Below are 22,761 nucleotides of genomic sequence, written 5' to 3'. Positions count from 1 at the left end.
ACAACATGAGTGCCCTTGACTGATATTTGTCTAATATTTGGACAACATTTTTAGTTAAAAATTTAAGAAGTTAATAACAAGTAAAATTAAAATTAAAATTTAAAAGTTAATAACAATTTTGGCCTACATCTCATTGTTCATATTATGTACTATCTGTCCACTTGTAAGTACCATTATGAAGAGCTCAATGAGGGTACACTTCAATACCAGTTATGCCTCAGCAAGTGGCATGCTTATTGTACAGCTTCAATTTGTAGGTTTACAAATTAGTTTTTTTCTCCAGTTTCTCGGAAACTATGCAAGAAATTTTACACTCACGCATAGAATTTTGTTCAGCTTAATAAGATCTATGAATTAATATATACGAGGAGCAGTCAAAAAGTTCCCGGGATGATGTGACGTAAGTTTAGTTCTGGCAATTGTGATGCAATCATAATGAATCTTGGGCAATGCAGTCCGTAGGTTGCCTAATACTGAATTTAACAAGTCTGAACACGTCTTAACAGGCAGTGTACGTGTAGTGTAGATGAACAGAAGAGTGTGTGGTGATCAGTTGGGTCAATTTCACAGATCGAGCAACGCGTAAACATCAAGTTCATGTACAAATTGGGGAAAATCTGATTCAGAGAGTCTGATAGCCTTAAAAACAGTTTAGCACAATTGAATATTTGGTTCTTTCCAAAGCTGAAAATGGACGTTTTCCGTTTCGCTAACATTCAAGAGATCAAAACTAACGCGACGGCTGAACTTCGAAAGATACCAAAAGAAGCCTTTCGTCAGTGTTTCCACCAATTGTAGGGAGATGGAACATGTGTGTGTGTGTATGTTCCGAAGGTGCCAAATTTGAAGGCGATTATGTAAATGTGTACTTATATTGTGGTATAATGAGCTACAACAAAATTTCGGGAACTTTTTGATTGGCCCTCGTATCTCACCGCTGGACAATTTTTCCTTACTAAACGCTAATAATTATGTTGAATACGAGAAAATTTCTTCTTTTTATGTAAAAGTATGTTGCAGTACATTGCTGAATACTATGGTATACATAATTACTACATTTAGTATCCTATCAAATTGTTCGAGAAGAGTGTGTAATAAATCTGTAATTATAAATATTCAATAATACTATTTTAATGGATTTCACACATCATTGAAAATTATTCTTTTCTTTCTTTGATGATTCTCTAGCTTTTATGTTGAAGTACACTTCTGAAAAATTAACGTCCACCTTCGAGTATCTATTCTACGTTTATTGACTGTATAAGTTTTTATTAGATATTTGTGTTTATACGCATGAACAAGAATGCCTACTTGGTAAACAGGCAACATATATAACATAGTAATTAACAGAGCAAGATATTAATTACCTTGCCCTTCATTTTCTTTCTTTTATTTTTTCGCGTTTAGTATTTAGCATGCAAACATACAAGTAAATCAATAATAACTATTGGGAGGCACAGCTTATATGATTCTTAAACATTGAATAACATTATTCTTGAATTTATGTTAATTAATTTCAGGGTCATATTTGAAAATATTGCCTACGAAATAAGCACATCATACTGAGTTAAGTGATAGTTTGGATTTGGCTACACTGTATGTGGTTCTCCAGATATAAGACGTACAAGAAAATTTGTGATTGAAGTGTATTGGGTCTTTGATCTAAAAAGGAAGTATTCTAAGAATACGCTTAATAATATGAACTACTTGTGGCCCGTGTTAAAACAGTAAATAATTAATATATAACGACAGTATTATTAATAGATGAGATATTTCCGTTTGCAGCTCTTACTGTACACCTATATTCATGTCACAAGATACGAACATCACAAATTTAAAATAATAAAAGCATTTGTTTACCTAAGTAGCTTATTTCTTCTTTGTTTCAAAATAAGGTTGATTACATTATAAATTTCAAGAAAATCGTAATACTACATTGATTTTTTGAGGAAATTTTAACAATGTTAAATTTGTTTGTAATAGATTTATTTATAAAGTTCAAATCTGAGACTTTAAACAGGTTTTTCAAGAAAGCAGTGATAACCTATAAATCTCGAAGTTTTAGGTTATCAAGAACCATTACTTTCTCCTACAGGCATGATATAATACGTAATGTAAACTATATACATATGAATGTATTATTAAAAACAACTGGGATTTATTTTAAAAGAAGGAAAGCAATATTTCATATAAAGTTTCAAACAGCAGCTAGTAAGATCGCTCGTAATGAAAAGGGCTGTGGTTCGATTCTCATGAACTCCTTGATTAAGTTAACTGATAAAAGGTAAGCAGAGTGACACAAACAATTAACTTTAATTGGGAATATATTTGCACTTCAAATTCACTAGATACATTTCAGTGTCATTTATTATAATTTTCAGTTCATAGCTAATGACACTTGACGATTTCAGAGTGCCACCCCTTAGTATTTCAGAAACTCATAGAACTTCTCAATTAATAACAAAAATATTATCTGAGATTTAAATAAATATATATTTTTTAAATCGTGATTTGATAACTGTGTGTGTTTCTTTTTTTATCTGTAACTTAAAAATCTTGTATTTGGCAACATACAAAATGTGTTTCCAGTTTTTCTTTCTCTAACAAAAAAAAAAAAAAAAAAAAAACGCTCTTACCTGTCATGATGCCCTCTGTTGGTCCTCCATTTTTGTCCTCTGACTCTTTGTCGGTTGCCAGATTTTTAAAATAATCTTTTAGCACTATTTAACACTGATTATACCTTCAACAAACAAACAATAATAAATCTTCGCTAAACTGTAACACACATAACAAGCGTTAACATTCTATTCGAAATTGTATATCCAGAATATAATATAAATTACGTAACTTCTATTTCACTCACTGACACACTGGTTTTAAGAAAATTCGGTCATTCGGATGAAACACGTATACCCGATTGTTTTCTCGATCACGTTATCACATGTACATATTTTCGGTTTTAGTAGGGAAAGGGGGTATAGAAACACGGTAACCGCGGAACGGGAGGGTATTATTTAACAGTTTAATTACGAGTAATGTTATTATCAGTTTGAGTAAAAAATGAAATCGATCGCGTAGAAAAATATATGTATATTTAACTTTGGTTAATTCGGACAGCGAGACAAATGACGATCTAGTAGCGTACGAGAATTTGATAAGACTAATAACACACGCATAATAGAAGCAGAAGCAGCATCTGTCAAATCGGAGTATAACAACCAATGGGGAAAAGTAAAGAGTGAGGGAGACAGAGATATTGTGGATGTGTTGCGACGCTACAGCGTTGCCAGTGTTTGCCACACGGCCTATAGTGAATTTGACCTTCACAGAGAGAATACCTCTCTGTCACTTGCTTCCCCCTAACTTTGTGTTCTTCTCCCTCCGCCCCTGAAAAATCAGCACGCGCGCAACACCCACCCACCAACCCCCGTGTAGGAAAGTGTGTGCCTTTATTTCGCCTGCGCGACTTCGACCCAAAGCAAGGCAAAACCTTCGTTCGTTCGATCCACCGAAAAGCTGGTTACGTAACATTCTCTGTGGCTGTAAGCGCGCGCCCAAGATGCGCGGATCTTCTCCTCCCTCCTTTCCTACATCTCTTATCATTTTCCCCTTCGCTTTCAAGAACACCCTGAACTTGACTATATAACATTCAACTCATCCCACTAAATCTCTTTCTTTCTATCTAATATAACAAGAAATCTATACAGATACTACACAACAGTGATGTCAACGTTTCAAGTATGTACTGTATTCTGAAGCTCTAACGATAAAAAGAAAATATACAGGACTTTTTTTTCGATCGCAGTTGTATGGCTGTACGGTGTATTAATGTCACTCCAATTATATTGATAATCTATCACTGAAGACACAACTGAACGTGCATTCAATGTAGGAACGCGTAAAACTAAAATAATACATAAACAATTGTATACAGCGACGAATATACAGTATATATATATAAAGTTAAGGTACTTGTAGTTTTATCTTATTTGATTACGTAGCAAAACCATACATAAATTCTTTTTCGATTTCTGTTTCATCAAAAAATCCGTTATGTTCAATAATTGAGAATATATAGATTAGTTTTATATATGTTTGGCTTACGTTTTGTTAGAAGCTTTTGCCCAAAGGCAAGATCTAGCATAGACTGCCTTGATAGGTGGAGCAATTAAGCCAACAAAAGAGGGGTAGGTTTGCCAGCTTCTATCCCTTATGGAACAACAGGAATTTAAGGTGCTGCAGTGAGAATCGAATTGGTTCACTACTAAAAGGAAATATGTGCCATTGAAATATAATAAAATGTATTTCCTTTTTATCAAGCTTCGATTCAACTACAATTGGGCCCAAAACATGTAACATGAACAGGAATTGGATAATTATGGTTCCAAGTCACTTAACCAGTTAATTCATATTTCTCTTAAATAACCTATTATTTAAGATTAATAATCCAGAACTGTGGCAGAGGAGAGTAGAAATAAAGATTTCAGCAAGTTATAGTGTTCCACATTTTGTTTTTAAAGGAGTTACGTGAGTTAAAATCTGATTATAAGCATAAACATACACAGAATTTGAATACAATACTCAGTAAGCTTATAGTATCATATTTCATTACAACTTAGATTTAAAAAAGAATTAACGATGAACAGCAAGGGTTGTGTACAAATACGCATCACTTCGAGACAAGTTAATGTGGAAAACACCGTTATGAAAGTAAGACTCAATATTTTTTTGTGTCCTCAGTACATGTAGGGAGTAATATAATCAGCACCGAGCCCTGGTTCCTGGTTGCCTCTAGGATTCGCTAGATAGCCTACTCACTACAAACAATCTGGATGAACCTTCTAGTCACATGTTTGTAAAGAATAGGATAGAGAGAAAATTCCGCCCTCACTGGGTGTCGAACACGGGCTATGCGGTTGGCAAGCCTCTTTTCACTGCAAAAATATATATCAGTGTTCGGACATTTTTAGGACATGTCAAAAAATGTCCTAAAGTGTTGTATAAGTGAACAAAAACGTTTAGAATCTATCCCAATAGTGATCAATATGAACTTCCTTGAGAGAGTTCAAATGTACTTAAACTTCTGATATGTGCAATGAGTATATGCTCAGAAAGTCGTCTGCTGTGAATCTCGTTCGGCGCAGCCATATTAGTTACAAACAAACCGTTACTAGGGCAGTTGCTAAGGTAGTTACAGTGGTGTTTACATACATCGCGCTTAAGATACGTATAAATTGTGGATTTCAATAAAGTTGATACAGCTATTCCTAGCAAAATTAATCTATATATAATGATCTGATTTAACTAATAGTGAACATCTACTGCAATACGAATCAAAATTATTCTATAAGTCATGCAGCTTAATAAAAAGGAGTCACATTGAGAGACACGCACTTCACGTCTCTTCGTGGAATAGCATCCTAACGCTCTCTACAATTTTCTTCTTCTCACCTGCCCAAATAACCCCTATTTCCTAAATTTATCAATATAAAAAAAATGAAATCGATGTTATCTATTATATTATCACGATAAAAAGAAGGTGAACAGTTTGAAATGAAACGAAACATACACTTGGCTCGAGATTTTTTTTTTTTTTTAATATTAAGTCATTTTGATTAAAATATTATCCTAAGATAGAGGTGGCACGAATTGTGTACCACTAAAATATTTTTTTAAAAAAAGAAAAAAATATTAACCGACTTAACAAAAGCGCTAAAAATTAGAAAATATTAAATGCTCTATAAAGCAGAAAATAATACTAATAATAAAGCGCTTAAAAGCAGAAAATAATTATTACTATCACTTATAACATTTTTTGAAGTCTGTGCCAAGCCAAAGAAATTAATGCCTATAATATTAGTTTGGATGATAATTTTGTGAGGAATTCATTTTTTTGGCTCGGCATAGATAATAGTAATTCTTTCAATTTTTTATAGATAGAAATGAATTATTTTCTGCTTTTAAGTGCTTTTATTGTTTTCTACTTTTTGTGTTTTTGTTGAATTCAGCTAATATGCTTTTATTAAAAAGCTTTTATTTTGTTGATTTTAGTGCAATTTTGAAGTTAGTTCTTTTTCTTTTAAGTGTATTTATTTTTTCCACTTTATCACTATGCCAGTAGTTTAGTTTGATACCTAAACTAAATATAGAGCACTAACTTCCTATATAATGGGTCAGTCTCCGAAACATGTGTGACCATATATATCCTAATCAGTCTTCATGTTACCAAATAACTCGTGAACATCAATACAACATTAACAGTATCATCTGTTAAGGACATGACCATGATCTAACTCCACAGATTGTAATCAGATCCTGATAAAATTTGTTGGAACCTGTAGCACAGTATACTCTATAAAACCACATAACTAGTAGTGTCACGTGTACATCACAAGAAGGAGTTTGATTTCTTTGGTGTCACATATTTTCTTAATTATATTGATACCACTTCCGGTTTTATGGTAGAGATATTAGAGTGGAGATGGAAAATATTCTGCCGACATTTATTGCTTGCAGACAACTGTTTCTCGATATCTGGTGCAGTTTTCACTCTATAATAATCAACGTTAAAACCGGAAGTAGTTGGTTTCTGTAATTTCCGATTTTCGAAGAACGAGAGAGTGAAAATGTTCTGAGCAAGGCGAGTCTGGAGAGCCTACATGAGGGTGCGGTCAGAAGAGAAGCGCATTACCAACGGTGGGTATGCACGTAAAGGATTATAAATGCTAAGAAACGCACTACTAGCTAGTTTATTATATTGCAAGTGCATAGTAATAAATCACGCTTATTAACGCTATTACTGTGTTTACAGATAAGTTGCATGTTTGGAGTCTACATAAATAAATTGATTAAAGATTACTCTTCCTTAGTGAATTAATAAATCTTTCCTGTAAATTACCCAATAAGGCTACCAAATATTCTTAATCTACATATTAATTACTGTGTAAACACTAGGGGCTTGTGCTGAACAATTGAGTGACAAAATAATTCCAACACATATACAAGAGATTGACATTTTTGGCGCGCGTCATTACTATTTTTTAAAGATTGAATTCAATCAAGAGCATACTTAAAATTGTTTTGTTACATTTTTTATCATTGTTGTTTAGTTTAATTGACTAGAGGTAGGTTGAATATGAAAGCAAGTCGTATTTACAGATTTCTTCTAAACTATTATGATCACATTCAAATGCAAAACAAATCACTTTTAATCTCAGATGTGTGCAGAGATTGCAGAAAACATGTACTATACCTGATATTAGCACTTTTAATAGTTTGTTTACACTTCTCAGTTATCCCCAGACCATTAGTCTTAATTTTTATATCTATCACAACTTCTAAATTAATTGGGAAGTGTAATATTACAAATATCACATTTATATCCTGCTATTCATTTCATCTGCGTTGATAGACAACCGAAACACCCCTCTCCTTATTCTTTCCCCCTTTGCCATTGCAAGAGGGGAAGAAAAGTGGCTGACCTGGTTCGAAGGAGAAAACTAGTAAATATACATTATCGCTTAAAATTTAAAATATCCATCATATACGTTCGTACTTGGTGTCGTTGACAGTAGCGTTGCTACTTCTTTTAGCTATATGAGGAACCCTCTGTACCACCAATCACAACTATTTAATTTTTGGTCTTCGGAATAATAAAAAATACAGTGGTAACTTTTTTTTTTTTTTTGCTTCCTTGCAAAATGACTTCCTACATAAACTTATCTATTGCTATATTTAAGGAAAACCGATAATGTTTCTAAGATAATAAAATGCATATCATTTTCCTTTGCAGGACGAGAGGCATAAAGTAAAAAAGTACTGATGCTCATACATACAAAAATATCGCTTTTATCGGAGAATCAGACAGTATTGTGTCTTCTAATCATTTGAAGCTCCACCGTTGATTATGTTGAAGTTCTATTAAATCCATTAGATTGTATTTGGATTGATTGGTGTATAAAATATTAAGCACCACACAATTCCCAAGTCTGTCATCGGTTTCAGTTCTCACTCGTCTAGCAGGTAACGTTCTGCCATTTCAACATTACCTCACACAACCCTCGACTATCAAAATGCGAACGTTCAATTCAGTGTCTAATTAGATTGTAGACTTGTGTTACTTGTCTCGGTAACATTGCTGAACGCAGTAAAGTACGTACTTGAAAAAAATGTACGTGATAGTATGATGTATCTATATCTATATCTGTACCTATATATATATATATATATATATATATATATATATATATATATATATACATAATTTCTTCATAGTGTTTATGTACATTCTAACCTTCCGCAAAAATTACGTTTGGTAGACAATAAGCAAGGTCATGGTGGAGAGAAAGTTTGTTTTGATCTACTATCAAGTTGCGTGGAAATAAGAGTACGTTGTACGTATTAAGTCAAGAATTCAATCGAATAAAATTAAAATTCTACAATTCTATCGGGCTCAAGCTCTCCCAAAAAAAATTTCATTATTATTTTTTGGCATTATAACTACAACACAAATGCTTCTTATTGGTTCTGAAGCCCCCTCCGAAACAAGATCCTAAATACGCCACCACACACACACACACACACATATATATATATATATATATATATATATATATATATATATATATATATATATATATATATATATATATATATACAGCCAGGGTATGATCAAGGGAGGGGCTAAATCATAGTTTGTCGCTTTATCCAGTGTAAAGAAAGTAGTATTGAAGCCCATTTTATCCAGTATATACCTGAATGTCAAATGGGGCTATCCCTTTGGATCCGCGCCTGTATGTATATATCAATCTATCTCATCGAGCGAAATCAAATTATATGGGCGAGTGTAAATCCTCATGAGAAGTTTTGGAGAAAATCGAGAAAAACGAATTTTTATACACTTAAAAAGTTATGTTGTAGAACAAGTACGCCATCCATTAAGATGAAATTGATATTAAAGTATGGCCTTATCAGTCTTTCCATTATGATAACTAGCATAGGACACACATGCATGGTTAATGAGATATGGCCTAGAATTACAATTCACTCCTGAATTTTAATTTTTGGTGAACTACAATGACCTCCAACGATAAGACTTATGCTAAGAATTATACAACAATCCATAGACCACATTGAGTTGAACGAAATTACACGTTTGTGGGTAAATACTCATGCGTAGTTCTCGAGAAAACCGAATTTTTATGACATTAGAAAATATGTCGTTGGATGATACACTTTATTCTTTGTATCATCTATTTGTTTATTTGTGTGTACTATGCTGCACTACCAATCATTTATCATACACATGTATTTAGCATATTTTTTAATATCACAAAAGTACTGTACTAGTTACCTTCTCAACGTAATGTAGTTTCTCCTTCTTGAGAAACTGGATAATAATTTCTTTGGGTCTGCATCAACGGAGTCGCCACACTCGCGCGTAATGGCATGGAAAATTTCATCCGAAGATTCGAAGATTCAAGTTGTAAGATGGAAGATAACAATCTGAGGCACCAAACTTCACGACTTAAATACAACCATAACCTAAAATTTTTCAGTTTAATATTCGAATAGCATTCTAATTCAAACCAAAGTGAAAACATTAAGAAAACAAAAGTTTATCAGAACGTATTTTATCTTCAAATGCACAAACATATTCTACAAGTAACATACATTACACAGTTTCAGTTAATAGATAGATTATATTATTAATATCCTGAAGTCTAGAGTTCTGCATTACCATTCAGAATACAATATTCTTCTGTTTCTGACTTTATTTTTATCAAAAGTTACAGGCTGTTTTGATGTTTCCCTTCAACTTCGTCATAGATAGTTAGGCCTATATGTTGTGCCCTTCGGAGATATTCTCATTTATTTATAATGTGTGGAAAGTATTATACACCTCTGCCAACTTAATAATTAATATATTATGTCTTTATCGTGAATATACTTTATTCTGATATTTAGTTACTTATTTCTTTTCTATTATACTTTATTGTCTTACTTTAATTCATTTTTGTTCTTCCTCTTATATAATATTCTAGCTGGTTCATTAGTGTTCGCTGCAACTAATAATACTCAATTCCGATTCAGGGCAACGTACGTAGCAAAGGTCTTTATCTACCCCTTCTAACACTTTTTCAGTGGTATTTTGGAAACATCACAATAACTTGTTCAGAATCAATGTGTCAGCTGGATTCTAGCTGGTGTCATAAGAAACATAAATCTCAACCATTCTTCATCTATAAGCTTCAAATTGTATCACATATATGTTGCTTTACGTTGTTGACTATGCAAATATATGAATTGTAAAATCTAGAAGGTTACAATACCATAAAATTTTGATATTAGTTACATTTTGTTTTATATTCTTAGGTATGTCATTTTAATACGGTTGCAGCGAGTTTCAGGGAGAGTCTCCCCGACCTAAGCTTGGAATTAGTATTTCATGTTTACTTCTGTATTCCTTCCCCACAAATAAAATTCTTTATCGCTGTTTGTTACCTGATATAATGATTTTCAAATTACTTCATTAGTAAAATCGTCAAATTTGTATATTTTATAACATTTTTCTTCAGGTTAATTTTTCTTCCAGTTCCAGTTCCAGTTACCTCCCTTACGAGAGATTTATAGAAAGGAAGTCCCGGCCTTAGAGCCCTGTGGACTGTTTCACTAATGTTGTTTTAAATGAAAATTGTTTGAAATAAGATTATGTATTAAGATGGCTCGTTCCAAAATGGCCGAATTAGCCTGTTTTAAGTATAATTGTTTTTCACACTGTTAATGTAATAAGGAAGGATAAGCGGCGCATGTACATCTTGAAATTGAATCACAGTATTTTAAAATTGTAACAAATAACAAAATTGTCAAAAATATTGAAATGTAAATAGTAAAAATTGAATTAAAACTTAGAGCAAAGCTCCCCAATACTTAGTGTTTACAGCGCCATCTCTTATCCAACTTTTCTTCAATCGCTAGTGTATAATTTATTTATTATTTCCGATTCGAAAACATTTCTTCTTTCAAATTTTATATCATATGCTACGGATTAAAATTCACATCGCCACTGTCCAAATTTACTTGTAATCTTGCACTAAAGACTTCTCTTGGTTCCCCTACTCTAAAAGAGGACATAAATGTTAACGTAAGTTGGTAACTTCCAGTTCAAGATTCTGCAAAGGATATTTCTGTCTAGACGTCACATTAGTTGCGTTATGTATGATCAACTAGCCCTAGTGCCTTTGGTGCATGTATTCCCGGGTTCGATTCCGGTAAGAATAAAGTGTTTTTAGCGTTGATCGAGCATCGTGAGACAATTGGTGAGGAATCTGGATTAAATATTAGCAGACCTTGGTCTAGAAACCAAAAAATACTTATATTAAGAATCAATGTGCTGTCCACGGATCATTTAGTTGAACGCGAGTCATCTGATTAGCATTCCTCCTCCATGGACGCTAAAGACTTTAGTCTTTAGTTATTAAAGTCAGCGCAACAGCTTCTATGATATTTTATTTTCGAACGATGATGAGGGTGAAAAATGTCTTGCAATCGAGAAAAAATGAATTCGAGACTTCAACAGAATTACATGTTCTCTATGTTAAAAAGTGGTTTTCGGATTCCGTCATTCGTTCTTCCATCTACCCGTATGTCCAGATACCTAGAAAAATATATCAACGTAGACTATTCAATGTGTTGACACTGTAGAATTTCCCAGTTTTCTTTCTTTCTTCGATTTTTCTCTCTACCTTTGAAAACTGGACGGTGAAAATAGGAAACTGCTCTTACGAGTTTCACTAATAAATATATTATAAATAACTCATAATGTGGCACCATTCATTTCTCACAGAAAGAATCCTGAAGGAATAGTGTATTGTTTTTTATATAAGCGATTTCACGAATAATTCTAGGATATGACATATGTAGTTTCACTTGGAAAATTCTAAAATTATTGTTAGTTTTTGTAGCGTTAGTTTCGTCCGAGTAATTTTCTAAGAAATGATAGCAGTAATCTTGTTTGTACGAATATTTGAAAAGTAAGTAAATATTTCATCAACAAAACATTAAATTCCAGAAAGGACACTTGATTGGCAAAAGTCAGTTTTGTCTCAAGAATTTTATTGAACACTGCACGGCAGTTTTCTGTGTTTCAAAAGTTGTATTATTAAATTTTCTCATACTTTTTTTTCAGTCCATCTTATAACTCATGGATTGAGGAAGATGGACTGTGCTTTATATTTTATTTATTTATTCTGTAAATGCATTATAGAAATGATAAATATATCATATAATTACACAAATTGTTATTGAATGACGAAATTTAACTTCCCTTTTCAATATCAAAAATATACGAGATAGAATCTACTGCTTGAAACGGGATAGAATTATTACTCGGCTGTATCAGTGTCGTTCTTGCCCTCACTGTAATCGAACCCGGGACAAGAGAGCATACGTATTACTCTCAGACCATGAGAGTACAAACTCTACCGTATTGACAAGTGAAAATTCACAATTACCAAAGTAACTCTCTATCCCAGCGTCACTTTTCAAATAATGTCGAAATACTGATCAATTTGATCGTAGATCTTCATATAAGAAAGCATTAGAAGATATTAATTTCATTTCGATACAATGTAGTTACCTTCTCTTCAAAAAAATCGTTTCAGTTCCAGGAAACGCTAGGTATATTCACAGGACTTCATACACTTCTTTCAGTTCCTACTATAATCATTAGAACGCAAAGGAAAACCTACGAATAATGAAAATGAATATTACGAATAAATATATAATGAACAATGCTCAGTCTTTATGTTTCTTCTCAAATCCTTATTATTCTTATTATCATTATCACTATTTTTTAATATTTTTTTCTTGGGAAGCTTCTCCTTATATTGATATGAACACACAGACGCGTGCATCCATTTCGTGCGCAAATTGCGTAACATACCGCTAATTGTATGAACAGTATCATACGGAAGTTTCCTGACTATCATGCAACCCTCACTACAATATTGATGTGTGGGTCATCGAACCTACAAGGGTTAAATGAAGTAAAAATAGACTTTAAACAGACAGTATAAATGCATAATGATATCTGAATGTGAATTTTCCAGTTTTCTAAGAATTGTTTTTTACAATTAGAATTTAATACCCAATAGCAGCAGTCAAGGAACACTTGGATAGGGAAAAAAAGTTATATTATTCGATGTTTGTTCGTTTGGAGTTAACGCCAATTTCAGTATTCTAGACCTTCAAAGTTTGATTGATTGAAGTGAAACGTCCTAACCTAGTACTTGATGGAACTTAGTATTTAAAAGTAGGATCTGAACCACTATTCAGGTTTTTATTCGAGACAAATTCCTCATCCTAAATCGAAAAGGATCTACATGCAAAGAAAAGCATGCACGTTTCCATCTGATTACGTTTAAGCACACAGTGGACCTAGAGCTTAGCATCCTCTTCCTATTCACAAAATGCTAGAATCCTGATTAATTGGGTACGAAATGCTAATTATTATCATTTCTACCAATATCAGAAACTTGCTAGGGTATGAGTATGACAATATGACTATTTCTGCGAAAAAATACCCCAAATTACGAATTTTGAGCAGGTTGTAAAGGTTGTAAGATGGACCAAGTATATTCTAAGTGTACCAAATAAGTAATTTGCTTTTACATGAAATTACTTCATATTTAGTGAAGGTTAACAGTGAATGGTTTATTTTCACAATTATCTCTACCTTGATTTTTAATACCAATATTGCCACTGAAAAAAAAAAGAAGAAATGCACCTCTTCTAGTTTGTCGAATTAGTGTTGCTCTCAAAATTTTGGTTTGAGATACAATACGAGAAAGAGATCTTCCAAACAGAAAAATATACGCTTTTCGAGAAGAGAAAGTACTTTGACGGTACTTCTTCGAGACAAGACTGGCCCAATTCGCGTCTCGTGGGCAACGCTAGATGTAATACTGTATAAGTTTCCGTCTATTCAGTGACGTACACAGAATTTCATCAAGGATAAAGAGAGGTTCAAGCTCCTAAGCAAAGGCGTGAACGTTGAGTAACTAATCTATAATCAGTATACTTTTCGAAAACTATAATTGGAGCATGTAAGCACTATGGTCTATGGCAGCGTTTCCCAACCGGTGTGCCGCGGCACACTGGTGTGCCGCCAATGGTCCACTGGTGTGCCGCGAGGAAATCGAAATAAAATTATTAATTCATGGCAATCAAATTGCAAAACATAGGGAAAAATGTATATTTGTATTTCATATTACTATGAACCTCTACTATGAATTTACAATTTTAATTTTCATACTCGGTTACTTTTCTGTACATTTTTAATGTTGAAAATAGTATTTGTTACCATTGTTATGACCATTATTGCTTCTTTATTCTTGCAGACTGTTTCGTAATATCTTTCAATCTTTTCGACAAAGCAAACATGCATACAAATTACCTACATTTGTGTTTTAAAAGTAAAAGATTTGTTTGTTCATTCGTTATTTAGTGATCTGACTTCTTAGTGAAAGGTTGGATACAGTTTTTGAAAAAGAAAGTGAATTTTATAAAGTATCTCATTGCAGTTGTTTTCTATTTTTAAATTAGAATTAAAAATAAGCATAATAATTTACCGAAAGCCAGTCATCGACCTTTCTTGTCTGTGAAGAGATCAGTAATCACAGAAATAAATTACCACGGTATTTTATATTTACAAATAATAATAATAATAATAATAATAATAATAATAATAATAATAATAATAATAATAATAATAATAATAATAATAATAATAATAATAATAATAATAATAATAATAATATCTACATGAGTGTGCCGCGAGAATTCAAGTTACACCTGCAGTGTGCCGCAAGTTGAAAAAGGTTGGGAAACGCTGGTCTATGGTCTAGTATGTAAGTGAACTGTAGATACGTAATTGTTGCTTCTAAGACATTTCCATTCATTGCAGAAATTTTAGTGTTCAACAATGGTGATGTCATAAGTTGCACACTCAGATTTCTGACCTTTAAGAAAAGGCCTGGAACAGGTCCTTAGATTAGTTAACACCATTTTGTGGATACTGTTTGATTCACCTTCTGATTTGCTTTATATTATTTATTGTCTTTCTGTTATTTACTATTCCAACGTTGCTCTAGCTGCACTGAAATACCGCTTTTCGCGAGATCAACAAAGTCAAGCAGGGCTGTAGGAAAGATGTGTGACCGTTCACACTCGACAGATGGTTCTGGCAATGTGATGTACATCCAGCGTAGTGAGAACAGTTGGGGGCTACTTGAAAGAAAGAAGTAGTGAACTTCGTTCTAGAAAGCCAACACTAACGTCGAGTGGAGTCGATGTGGTGACGTGATCACACATCACCCCCCCCCCCCAAAAAAATGAGTGACACAAGCCGGCTGGTAGGCCCGGACCCTTTAAGAGCTGTTGCCCGGGAGTTTTGTTAGTTATTCAACTAAAATTTGAATCCAAGTGCAAAAAGTTTATTTCAAAATAGTTTAAATTTCTAATCAATGTGCAGCAGGATAACTACTTTATTAAAAGATCTGAAAATATTTTAATTATTCCAATTCTAATTTCCTTTAGTGAAAGAGAAGCTCAATCAATAACACCGTCTCTTGTTCTCTCTGTTTGACTACTGTTGACGGAAACGCTAGGACATGCTATTTTGTTCTATGTGCCTTAATTCTAGACACGTTTAGCGAAAACCGCAATTGTTTCCGCGTCAAGTTGCAACATTAACAGAATGGTTTTCCACCTACAGAGCACTTCTCTATTATTTAGAGGAAAACTAAATAAATTGCTTTCCTTCATTTAGTCTATTAATGATTCTATAATGGACAAAAAATTGAATAAACAACAATATTGAACTTCTGTAACGTAATATGTTAATATTTATTTAAAAAAAAAAAAAAACTTTGAGTGCGATGTTTTTGTTATGTTTAGAAACCTACACGTGAAGAACATAGGATTAATCAAGTTTATATATTCTTATCATTCCGATGCTATACTCAATATTTGTAATACAAAAATGCAAGCCCTCTGCTTTTTCATTTTGTTTATTAAACTGAATAAGAGTTGTTAATACAGTCGTTCGGGGTTACCCGAAAATTTTAAATGAAATTTTGTCGCCTGGTACATCATTGACGAGATCATATATATATATATATATATATATATAAATTTTGTACGAAAAAGTTTTTTTTTTGCCTGAGACACCGTTTACGAACACACCACCATTCAACTATGAGCTCTTTCACAGTCAGTAAAATACGCCTAATTCTTATAAATCACAAACGGCTAGAGATAAAAGGACGAAACAAAACGTAAGATAAGAATATGTCAGAGGCCATATCATTCTACTTGTTCTACGGTATCACCTACCATGAGGAGCTGGAAGGTCACCCAAAAATTTTAAATGAAGATTTGCCATCTGGATCATCATTGAAAAGGCCGTGAAAAATCAAACAAATTTTGTAGGGAAAAGTTTTTAGTGTGACGTGTCATTTACAAAGAGCCCATCATTTAACTATCCTACAATACCAAAACAGAAACCTCAGTCTATGAAAATAGTGCCCTACACGAACATCGTTTCCTTCAAAAGTTATTTGTTTCCAATGATGTTTTGAATGATGTGTTAGATGATATACCTTCCCATTTAAAATATCCAGGTGATCCCCTAAGGGCATCATGATTGTAAACCCCGTGGTGCTAGCAGAACGATCCATTCGAGTTGTCCCCTGGGATATTTCTATCTTATTTTCTGTTTCATCTTTTACCTTCAGCAGATTGTGATTTATACGCACTGGATCTTTAATATGAAACATTCGGTATATCCAGAAACACTGGAAGGAAATTCCATATTTCTGGAGTACATCCAACACCCCATTATTCAGTGAAATTCCCTCTTCAGCCTTTAAGAAATTTACTCATCCTAACATACGAGAAGCACTTTACGAAGTTGTCTGAAACAAGACGCCAATTCGATCAATTATTGAGAGGACAATTCGACGCAATGCTATCTCTTAGGAAATTTGTACAGAAGGCGTTGATGATTTCATACGATAGATTGGAATGACAACATTTTTCAATAAGACCAACAGCTTAACAATTTAATTTATTTGATTAATATTATGTAAATAGTGATATGTCATCACCATAAAGCATAAGATCGTCTCTGTTATTCTACAGGTGGTTTTATCATTCTCCTTCGTTTTTCTCCCCATAATTTTCAAAATATTGCATATAAATAAAATTTACTAGCATAATTTAGTACTTAGGAAACATTACTACTACGTTAAGTAGTTTGTCTTGATGATATATTTATGCCTTAAAATAAATTATGGTGTTATATACTTACATGTTAGACGAAAAACTGGGTAAGAACGAAGAGAATCTCAAAGACGCTCATTAATTTACCGACTAACATTTCATATTTTTCTAGGAAATTAGCACATAGACGTGGATACACAATGAAAAGAGTTGGTGGACAAACACCGTGTTCGCAGATTATCTCGGGATTAACCAGTTCATTCCCACTTTTTCTTACTCTACCATTATCATCATTTATTTCAATTTCATCGTTTACCTCAATCATGGTGCACCTCAATCACCAATGTAAATTCGCTCAAATTCGCTCTACCAAAATTAAGGCTACATTCCACTCAAATTTAAAAAAAAATAACAACCCAGGTTAACAGTTTAACACTAAGTATATGAAACTACTGTGACTACTAGACTTCCAAACTATGGGAATTCAATACTTAAATTTGAAGTAGTACATCTATAACTACTGGTCACAATAAAGATAAAAATAATCAGTCTGTTCCTCGGACACTGAATCCATACCAAAATGTCATTACGTGCTATGTCCTACTGTTTTTGTTCTGTGACCACAAAGGTCGAAACCGGAAATCCTTAATTTAAATCAATTCCAGATTGAATAAATAGTTAAAGAAGGAGTTAGAACCTACTGTTTAGAAGCTGAATCGATTGCCAAAAAACTACTTATCGATATATCTTACTATTCTTCGATCTGTGAAGTACTCTAATTCTTATACAACCCGCAATTCTAATATGTTTTGTCGGTTGCATAACAACCTGTAATTATTAGGGAAGAAGAAAGTTTCTTCAGAATTTGTGCTGAAATTGGCATCAGAATTTGTATAATTCATTTTTCGTTTATTTATTATTACTACTTACTGAAGATCACAAGCTGATTGCCGATTCTGTTGTCGATTAATTCCTTAATACTACAAGCACAAGAAAGTTTCACCCCCGAGAAGCCGTAAGCGGTTTTTTGAGCCGCCCATGGAAATATCTACTAATTAATAACGAATCATGTTATTTTCTTGATATTATTAATCACTGTATTTAATGAAATATGAAAAACATTCAAGACAACATTGTATGATATTGAAAATGAGATGTTATAATATTTTCATTATAATATTCTGAATTTTTAGCTGTTTATGGTGTAGAAATGTGGAAGTTGATTATGTAAAAACTTTGAGTTAATATATTTTGTTTGATACAAATGTTCTCTTTTCGTGAGTTTTCTAGGTAAAATAACAAAACACCAAACCATTGAGTGTATTGACCCACATTGAATACATGGCATATAATGGGCTTATCAAAAATTACCGTATACTTCATTTCTTGCAGATAATTTGTTTCAGTATTTTTCCTGTGCATTTACCGCAAACTCGTTGTTTACATTCCTTACACGCACCAGTAGTTATTTCTGGTTGCACAACCTCACCTGGCGTTATCGCGTCTAAGGTTGATCGTCTTCTCACAAACTATCAGATTCGAAAATGAAAAAAAAAAAATGAAATCTTTAGTTTAACGTCCTATGATTATGCCCTTTAGGCTAAGGGAGACGACGATTAAAGCAAGTGAATGATGATGGAAGAATTGATGGAATGAGAAAATGCAAAGAAACGCGAGTATCCCGAGAAAACCCACGGGCACGATATCGCTCAACCACAAACTTATTTGGCCAAGGTTCGAACCAAGGACCTTATGCACCAGAGGTCAGCGCTCTACCACTGAGCCACCGTGTTCCCAAACTATCAGATTCGTTTTCACTGCACAGACTTTTTGCAGTTCCTCAACCAAATTTATCAAGTTATTTTTTCTCGGTTTATTTTACAGTCAGTTGCTTCTCTTTTGTAGTACCACTGAAGAGTTGAGACACGCTATATCAAGAACTTTGTGCATGACATAAAAAGGCTTACATGGTGCTCTCACACTGTATTTCTTAAACATTTGGTCAGCAACCTCTATGCCATATTTCGTATTGTTATAACATGTTATTGTTTAGGATTTCTTCTTTCTATCTTGTGATATTTTTTTATACCACTTGCACATTGAACTGAAAACAATCACTCTTTTATTTCTTTTGCACTTTTATATTGTTAGTGTGTTGTTCATCTTATCTCTGTACACATCTGTCACATATACTTGCATATTTATTTGATTAGCACATTCTTCGGGCAGTTACTTTTGTGTATTCTTCATTGTACCCACTAAACTAGTTTTCTTCCTCCTTCAATTTCAGTCAATGGAGACCACCATGGCTCAGTAATAGAATGCTTTAGTTCGATCCTTGGCCAAGTAAGCTTGTGGTGAACATCTTGTCCGTTTGTTGGGGTGCTACCGTTTCTTCCCACACTACCATTCCACCGATTCTTCCATCATCAGTTACTTGCCTTAATCATCCGTCTTCCTTAGCTTAAAGAGGATAAACGTGGGACGTTAAACAGAAAGATTTTCAATTTCAGCCAAATGTCTTTCCATAAAAAAAGTTGTTACAAATTACGTTTATACATTAATTGAATTATGGATACATAAATATTTATCACAAAGTTTTCACCTAACTGTATATTACGCGGATATTCATTAAGCACATAATTACATCATACCTATCAATAATCAAAATTTCAATCCAAATTTATCACTTAGATTGGGAATGTATTGAATAAATTTTGCAGTGAAAGTCTGTTGGAAATAATTTCTCGTAAGCAGTAAAATCTTCATGAGCGTGTAATGTCAATGAATCGTACCATATGTCAGAAGCCACAGTATATTTTCTTTAGTCTTTCAACTCTACGGCTTAAATAGTATATCGTTTGATCGTTTGTCTGTAAAATAGTAGCCCATATTGTTTGATCCGTAAGTCTCTTTACAAGAATAGTACTTGCATTGGTGGTCCTGTTACCTAGTGTGCTCCATATAATACGTATCTAATACTTCATATTTGTACAATTTTCCTTTGGCAATCACCTTCATATTATCATCCACATAAAAACCAATAGTCACCAGTAATTTAATCACTTTCCCATTATTTAACATTATGCTGTCAAAAATAAAATAAAATAAAATAAACTTTGATGCTTCTAGGTCAGGAATGCAAATAAGCAACAAAATTGTACTAGTCCAAGAAAAAAAAAAAAGCTACTAGCCTACATCCCAGAATAGAAAGCATTTACTTACCTTCGGTATGATATTAAATACTCGCCAGCACCGATGAACCACTCGCCCTGAACGAGTGGTTATTTGCATCCCTGTTCTAAGTATATCACGCTGAAACTCCCTCACCGACAATTTATTCATTTCTTTTTTTATAAATAAAGTGATTAAGAAATAAATCCGTAGAGTGTGATCCATAAATTTAAAAAAGAAAAAAGAAAAACTAAAGCTAACCATTAATACAACTAGAAGCTATCTAAAAAAAAGCTGCTTGAAACTGGGAGCTAAGTTGTCCAGTGGCTTATTTAAGGGGGCTTTCGGATCATATTAAAGTAAATGAAATTATTTGGAGAATTTTCACATTTCCAGGACTAAAGTTAGCGAATCCCCTCCCCCCGAAACAAAATCGTAAATACGCCACTGAAGATGTCAATATTTGTATTTCATCAAATTGTTGTTAAAAGTAACAAGTATTTTCAAATCCGTCCTTCATTTGATTTTTCGCTGAAAAATCAATTGTAAGGACAATACATATTATACGAGTTCAACCGAACTCATCCGATCTGGATAAAACTTAGCACAGTGCACCTTGATCTGCTATATAAGCTTGTGAAATATTATGGCATGCAAAACCCTTGTTTCCTTAGTTGTACGCAAATAAAAATCAAATCAAGGACGATTTTAAACAAACAAAAGGTTTATACGTATAGTTTATTAACAAAGTTACGCTCATCAGAGACATGTACAAACATTGAGACAAGATGGAGAGAAATTCAGGCACAAGAATGGATAACGGTAATATAGATGTATGCTGAAAGTTTGATATGTAATTATTAAATCAAATAAATAAATAAATAAAAGTATAATAAATGCAAGTGAATGAATGATGAAAACAATAAATGAAAAAGCGAGAATATTATTCTCAGACTAAGGAAAGGAGAAGAAAGAAATAAAAGAAGAAAAGTATTTAGCTAGATATGTTGTAGTCATGGGCTAAAGAAAACAAGTGTAAATGCAAACGAGAATTGAAGAAATGAAACAAAGCAGGAGAAATCGGAAGAACCCAATAATCTTGACATAACCTGAGTTAGAACCAAGGATATAGTGCAGCAGAGATGAGTATTCTATACAATAATTAGTACATTAGGTAACTTCCCTCCCTTAGCTTGTAGTGATAACATTCTAACTTTTACCTATGCTATTTCCACTGAGAGCTACCACTAAAAATATAATATAAATGCAAAGCCTATATTCCCCTTTATTCTAGTGAAAAAAAAAATAAATAATATATTTCAGTTTAGCGTCTCGCGATTACACCTTTCTGTCTAAGGGAGACGATGATTAAGACGACTGAATAATAATGATGGAAGAATTGGTGGAATGAGAAAGTGGGAGGAAACGGGAGTATCCAGAAAAAAACCAATAACACGATGTTGTCCATCACAAACTTACGTGGGCGGGGATTGAACGAGGGACCCCACGTATCAGAGGTAAGCGCTCTACCACTGAGCCACTGTGCCATCATTCTCGGGAAAATGATGCTGGAACTTCAGATGGTGCATCATGCGAATCCAAGTCACCATTTCTTTTTCATAGGCTTTCCGAATGTTATTATTTATGAGTGATGACAATCATCTTATTATATGAGTGTGGCACGACTAATGTTTTAAAATTTCCGGAAATTTTGAACCCGTTGGTAAAAAAAAAAATTCCCGTTTCTTTCCGGAAAAATTGGAAAAATTGGGAAAATAACAAATATCTTTGTATTATTTTAATTTTACTAATAATGGAACAGTTTTCTTTTCTCAAATGCGTGAAAGTGTAAGTTGAGAAACTTCAATATTGCGAATATTTAAAAAAGAATTCGAAACTAAAACTGTTGAAATTATTCTTGAAAATTAATACTCATTTCCTTTATATGCTTTTTAGTCGTTTATTTGTGGTTGTGTATTAGAGCTACATACACCATCTACCATCATGAAGCGTTTCTGTTGCAACAAATAGGTTTCTTTAATTAAACTGAGCTCTTAAGGTGCTCTTTGATCTGGTGAAATTTTGTTAATTTTAACCAAAGTACTTTTTAAAATTTCACTAATACTCATGCACTAAAATATACAGTTACTATTATTTAATATTCTAATATAGACTTTTATATAAACTTTATGCACAAAATTTTGTATGTAAACAAATATCTGTTTTCTAGTGTGACAAATTATATAAAAATGAAAATGCCTATATTTGTAACTTAACAATTTTTGAACCACCAGACCGATCTCG

General features: G+C 33.1%; 1 protein-coding gene across 2 annotated transcripts in view; it reads right to left on the bottom strand.

Moving 5' to 3' along the window:
* The window catches only part of Hr3 (nuclear hormone receptor 3 ROR-beta), a 671,278-nt gene that overhangs the window by 538,013 nt on the left and 110,504 nt on the right, over positions 1–22,761 (bottom strand). Inside the window, exon 1 of one of the 2 annotated variants that reach the window (XM_081736349.1) lies at positions 2,637–3,188. The exons of the other annotated variant lie outside the window; for it this stretch is intronic. Within the exon in view, the coding sequence (XP_081592475.1) occupies positions 2,637–2,643 (7 nt within the window). The 5' untranslated portion in view covers positions 2,644–3,188. Of the gene's footprint in view, positions 1–2,636; positions 3,189–22,761 lie in introns of those variants that run through there. 2 annotated transcript variants of the gene reach the window in all.

The sequence above is a fragment of the Thermobia domestica genome, chromosome 13, assembly GCF_964235325.1.
Source record: "Thermobia domestica chromosome 13, izTheDome1.hap1.1, whole genome shotgun sequence".
Taxonomy (NCBI): domain Eukaryota; kingdom Metazoa; phylum Arthropoda; class Insecta; order Zygentoma; family Lepismatidae; genus Thermobia; species Thermobia domestica.
Note: the sequence above shows the minus strand (reverse complement) of the source record. Positions and strands in the feature narration are given on the sequence as shown.